Source organism: Tachyglossus aculeatus, chromosome 21 (assembly GCF_015852505.1).
Source record: "Tachyglossus aculeatus isolate mTacAcu1 chromosome 21, mTacAcu1.pri, whole genome shotgun sequence".
Classification (NCBI taxonomy): Eukaryota; Metazoa; Chordata; class Mammalia; order Monotremata; family Tachyglossidae; genus Tachyglossus; species Tachyglossus aculeatus.
Window position 1 is genome coordinate 75,984,149 of NC_052086.1, and position 6,000 is coordinate 75,990,148.

At 46.4% G+C, this 6,000-nt stretch overlaps 1 protein-coding gene across 1 annotated transcript in view; it reads right to left on the reverse strand.

Annotated features, from left to right (window-relative positions):
* Nucleotides 1-4,911, reverse strand: part of TEKT5 (tektin 5) — a 61,774-nt gene extending 56,863 nt beyond the window's left edge. Inside the window, exons 1-2 of the mRNA XM_038763539.1 lie at nt 4,316-4,911; nt 311-394 (exon numbers count right to left, since the gene is read on the reverse strand). Coding sequence (XP_038619467.1) covers nt 311-394; nt 4,316-4,882 — 651 coding nt within the window. The 5' untranslated portion in view covers nt 4,883-4,911. The remainder of the gene's footprint in view (nt 1-310; nt 395-4,315) is intronic.
* Nucleotides 4,912-6,000: the final 1,089 nt, after the last annotated feature.

Sequence of the window (6,000 nt, forward strand, 5' to 3'; positions counted from 1 at the left end):
TAATTATTTATTTATTTATTTTTTGGTTCTAATGTACAAGGCTGCTGTACCTACTTGACCCCCACAAAGCTCTGCCTTAGGGGTTTGATCAGTATTTTTTTTTTTAGTTTCCTCTGACAGGAGGACTGTGTTTCTCTGGCCCCTGATGAACTGCTCAGAGCCTTCTTTTGCAACTTTACTTCTGCCCCTCTTTTTCCCAAACATGTCAGCTGAGCTGGTAACGGAGCCAGACAGTCTCAGTGTTTTGTTCTCAGTGTTCAGTTTTGCCTTGGCCGTCTCTTTCTCTCAGTTTGCTGGGTAGGATTTTTACCTTGATGAGGTGTTTCTCTACATCATCGTGCACCAAGTCAATGCCGATCCGCTTCTCGCGATGGTATAGGCATTCTAGGGCCACCTGCAAAAAGTAAGAAGGAGAGAGGCAGTTGGTGTTCCCTCTGCATCACTAAATTTAGACCCACACATGGGCTTGGATGAGTCACCTTTACGTTGGCAGGGTTTCGCTATTTTCAGTCAGAAGATCCCATCCTTCAAGGTAACGTTCATGATGGTTTAAATCTGAATTCCTCCACTGACTGTTATTATACATCCAGATTATGGAGGAGATCAAAGACAACCCATTTGGTGGGTGAGTTTTCAAAAATGCCAGATGAATAACTCCAAGATACAAACCAAGGGTGAGGGAAGTGGCAATCCAGCCCCTTCTCCCCTCACCACCTCCTTGAGAGTTTTTTTTTTTTGTTTTCTTTTATGGTATTTGGTAAGTGCTTCCTACTTGCCAGGAACTGTACTAAGCACTGGGGTAGGTACAAACTAATCAGTGTAGAAATAGTCTGTTTCCCAGATGGGACTCACGGTCTTATTCCCCATTTTACAGATGAAGTAATTGAGGCCCAGAGAAATTAAGTAACTTGTCCAAGGTCTCACAGCAGAGGAGTGGGAGAGCCAGGTTTAGAATCCAGGGCCTTCTGATTCCCAGACCCGTGCTCCATCCACTAAGCCACACTCCCTTTCTGGTGATCTCTGGCCAAATGAACTGAAATCCTTGGAGAGAGAAATTAGAGAAGCACCCTGTGTTCTCTGTCTCCTGTCTGGAAACCACATTTCTGCCACTTGGTAGTAGTGGTAGTAATCATATTTATTAAGTGCCCACTCTGTGTAGAGAATTGCACTAAGCATTAGGACAAAAATATGCAGGTGAGAATTAGAATTAGCCCTCTTGGGGCTAACAAGCTAAAGACCAGATCCGGCTATTAGTTATCATCATCATCATCATCAATGGTATGTATTGAGCACTTATTGTGTGCAGAGCACTGTACTAAGTACTTTGGGAGCACAGTACAACAAAAATGGCCTGCCTGCCTACCTGCCTTCATATTCTGCTGGGCCAATGTGGGATGGGGCCCATCTGCTGTCACCTCCACAGTGCTCCAATGGGCCACTGCTGACATCCACTGCTGACATCAATGAATCAATTGTATTTAGGGAAGCAGTATGGCCTAGTGGATAGAGCACAAGCCTGGGAGTCAGAAGGACCTGGTTTCTAATCCCAGCTCCACCACTTGCCTGCTGCGTGACCTTGGGCAAGTTACTTCACTTTTCTGTGCTTCGGTTTCCTCTTGAGCGTGAGCCCTTTGTGAGACATGAACTGTGTCCAACCCAATTACCTTGTATCTATCCCAGCACTTAGTACAGTGCATGGCATATAGTAAGCACTTAACAAGAACCACAATCATTATTTTTATCACAATGCAACAGACTACAATAGAACTATTTCTCAAAAAAAAAGTAATTTCTAGGAGGGCCAGTCTTTAGGCATGAGAAAGCAAGAGATAGGTTGTCCAAAGCTTTCTAGGTAAATAAATCCCCTTCCTGGACCTGGGGCTGATTTGGACCAGGATGTGGCTCTTGGTTCTGTTGACACCATGTCACTAAAACATGATGGCTCAATGTTTAAAAATTCAAGTAAGACCGAAGGGCTGATGAGTAAGGGCCTGACAGAGAGAGGCGTGGAGGCCAAAAGAATGTTAATTGACACTTTTGCCTCTGTGGTCATCATCACAACAGGGAAGAGAATGGAGAGAAGTGATTGATAGTTGAAGGTGAGGGGGATGTCACACCCTCATCTAATGATTCAATACCATTCCCGTTTTGATTCTTCCTCTCATTTTTGTTCCCCTCTCCTGTGGCCAGGGAGGCAAGAAGGTTGGGGAGTTAGGGGGGCGGGCTGGCAACTGAGAGGGAAGGATTCCCAGAATCCCCAAGATGTCAGCTCTCAAACCAAGCTGTGGAGCGTTACTGGTAAATCCAGACATCTAGCTGACCCTGTCCACCAGAAATTCATTCTTACCTGCTCCAATTCGGCTCTCTCCTCTACCTGACAACACTACTTCTCCTTCCTAATTTACTCCCATACCCACTTTCCCTGCTATCTGTTCAGATATTTAACTCCCTCCTCAAAACATCCTGTCCCCCCTCCCCCACCAGCTCTTTTCCCTAGTGGCATGGCCACACGCTTCCTCAACAAAATTGAAACCATTATTTTAGACTGAAAGATCGTTGTGGGGAGGGAATTTGTCTACCAACTCTGTTATGTTGTACTCTCCCAAGCACTTAGTATAGTGCTCTGCACACAGTAAGCACTCGATAAATATGCTTGATTAATAAATTAATCAGGTCTGATCTCCTTAAAATCTCCCCTGCTCCTCTCCAATTCCCCTTCCTCCTCCACCCTCTTCAACTTTCCCTATATTCCCTGCAGTAACTCAATATGAGATCTCTCACCTCCTCTCTAAATCTACCCCCTCCATCTTGGTTTCTGTCCCCATTTTAAAACACTCGACCCCCTCCCTTCTTCCATCCTTGAATGTTATCTTCAACTGTTCACTCTCCATCGATTTCTTCCCCATTGCTTTCAAACTTGCTTACATAACCCCTATCCTAAAAAAAAAACCCTCCTTTGACCTCTCCCTCCAGAAATTGCCCCATCTCCCTCCTATCGTTCCTTTCCAAACTTTTTGAGAGAGTTGTTTACACCCACTGTCTCCACTTTCTCTTCTCCGATTCTCTGGCTTCCAACTCCCTTCACTCGATGGAAACAGCCCTCTCTAAGGTAACCATTGATCTTCTTCTCGCCAGATCGTACAGCCTATACTCTATCTTAATCCTCCGAGACCTCTCAGCTGCCTTCATCACTGTAGACCACCATCTCCACAGTGAAACTTTATCCAACCTTGGCTTCGTTGACACTGTCCTCTCTTGGTTCTCCTCCTATCTTTCTGATCGCTCCTTCTCAGTCTGTTTTACAGGACAATAATAATAATAATAATGGTGGTATTTGTTAAGTGCTTACTATGTGCAAAACGGTCAGGATACCTGAGTTCTGACTGAGAAGCAGCATGGCTCAGTGGAAAGAGCCCGGGTTTGGGAGTCAGAGGTCATGAGGTCTAATCCCAGCTCCGTCGCTTGTCAGCTGTGTGACTTTGGGCAAGTCACTTAACTTCTCTGGGCCTCAGTTACCTCATCTGTAAAATGGGGATTATGACTATGAGCCCCACATGGGACAACCTGATCACATTGTATCCTCCCTAGTACTTAGAACAGTGCTTTGTACATAGTAAGTGTTTAACAAATGCCATTATTATTATTATTATTATTATAAATACCACTGAGGATGAGGAAGGTGATGATGAATTGTGTAGAAATCTGAGACAATCCAGAGCCATGCAAAGGAACCTATTCCATAGAGCTACTTTGAGAAGTAGCATGTCCTAGAGGATAGAGTAAGGGCCTAAGAGTCACAAGGACCTGGGTTCTAATCCTGTCTGTGCCGCTTATAATAATAATGATGATATTTGTTAAGCGCTTATTATGTGCTTAACTGTTCTAAGTGCTGAGCATTGTTCTAAGCACTGAGCACTGTTCTATCTGCTGTGTGACCTTGGGCCAGTCACTTCACTTCCTCTGTGCCTCAGATACCTCATCTGCAAAATGGGGATTAAGACTGGAAGCCCCATGTGGGACAGGGACTATGTCCAACTCGATTTTCTTGTATCTACTCCAGTGCTTAGCATTCATTCAATCATTCATTCATCAAGTCGATCATATTTATTAAGTGCTTACTGTGTGCAAAGCACTGTACTAAGTGCTTGGGAGCGTACAATATAACAGTAAACAGACACATTCCCTGCCCACAGTGAGCTAAGTACAGTGTCCAGCACTTAGTGAGCCCTTAACAAATACCACATGTATTATTATTATTAATAATAATAAGAACAAGTGAGCTTTCTTTCCTCCCTTCTCTCCCTTCTTCGCTCACCTGCAGTGGCTTCTCCACCTGTTTAGCCCCACTCTCCAGCCGCTTCTTGGCCATTTCCAGGGCCCGAGTCTCAGTGAGCAGGCGTTCCAGCTCATAGTTCAGCTCGCACTTCCAGAAGTTGATGTCCGACAGCCGCTGCCCCAGGGTCCGGCCAGAGCTCTCCTGCATCTGACGGGTCAGCTGCTCCTTGTCGTGCATCAGCCTGAGGGAGTCGGCCGACATCTTTCCCGCCAACTGGAAGGAGATGTCGGACCTCTGAAAGTGAGTCAGGTTGGACCTCTCCCAGTCTCGGGGGGTGTAGCGGGAAAAGAGGGACGTCCGTAGGGAGGGCAGGATGGTCGGAGGGCTAGAGGGGCCCTGGGTGGTAGGGGCCTCATCCTGACGGGGCTGGGCCCCAGAAACCCGGGAATACAAATTGGGTCTCCAGGAGTTGGGGCAGCGGAAGCCCGGAAGAGAGTAAGGCTGGTAGCTCTCTTGGGTGATGGAAGCAAGGGGCTGGTCAGGCCCTGGGCCATTCTTCCTCGGAGTGCAGTAGCTAGCAGTCTGAGTGGTGCCAAGGAACTCCATCTTCCTCCATGGGGTCCACTCCCTGAAACCTTCTGTGGGGGTCCCCCGAGGTCAGAACCTCTGGACGGTTCTTTATTGGAAGGGCTGGGAAGAACCTCTGTGACTCAGAGCTGATGTCATAAAGTCCTTGGCCCATTCATGGGAATTTCGGCATTCATTCATTCAGTCAGTCATATTTATTAAACGCTTACTGTGTGCGGAGCACTGTACTAAGCGCTTGGGAAGTACAAGTTAACAACATATAGAGACAGTCCCTAGCCAACAACGGGCTCACGGTCTAGAAGGGGGAGACGGACAACAAAACAAAACATGTAGACAGGTGTCAAAATCATCAGAACAAATAGAATTAAAGCTAGATGCACATCATTAACAAAATAAATAGAATAGTAAATATGTACAAGATCGGCTGGACCCAGAGCAGCCTGGCCCAATGGACACATCTCGGGTCTGGGAGTCAGAGGACCTGGGTTCTAATTCCGGCTCTGCCACTTACCTGTTGTGTGACCTCGGGCAAGTCATTTCACTTCTCTGTGCCTCAGTTGCCTCATCTGTAAAATCGGGATTGAATACCTGTTCTCCCTCCTACTTGGACTGTGAGTTCCATATGGGACAGGGACTATGTTCTGCCTGATTGACTTGTGTTTACCCCAGTGCTTAGAATAGTGGGGTTTTTTTATGGTATTTGCTAAGCACTTACTATGTGCCAGGCACCGTACTAAGCACTGGGGTCAATATAAGTTATTCAGCTTGGACACAGTCCCTGTCCCATATGGGGCTCACAGTCTTAATCCCCATTTTCCAGATGAGGTAACTGAGGCACAGAGAACTGAAGTGATTGGCCCAAGGTCACACAGCAGATAAGTGGCAGCATCAGGATTAGAACCGAGGTCCTTCCGAATCTCAGGCCCCTGCTCTATCCACTAGACCAAGCTGCTTCTCAGTGCTTGACAAATAGCTCTTAACACCAAAAACAAAATCCTCTCTGAAACACCAAGTTTCCATCTCCTCTTCTCTCCCTCAAACTATGGATTCAATGTTATCTCAGCACATCCCTTAGAGGTTTGTTTAGGCCTAGGGTGGTGGTGACCAGGAGGAGATGGGATGTTTACTCATCATGT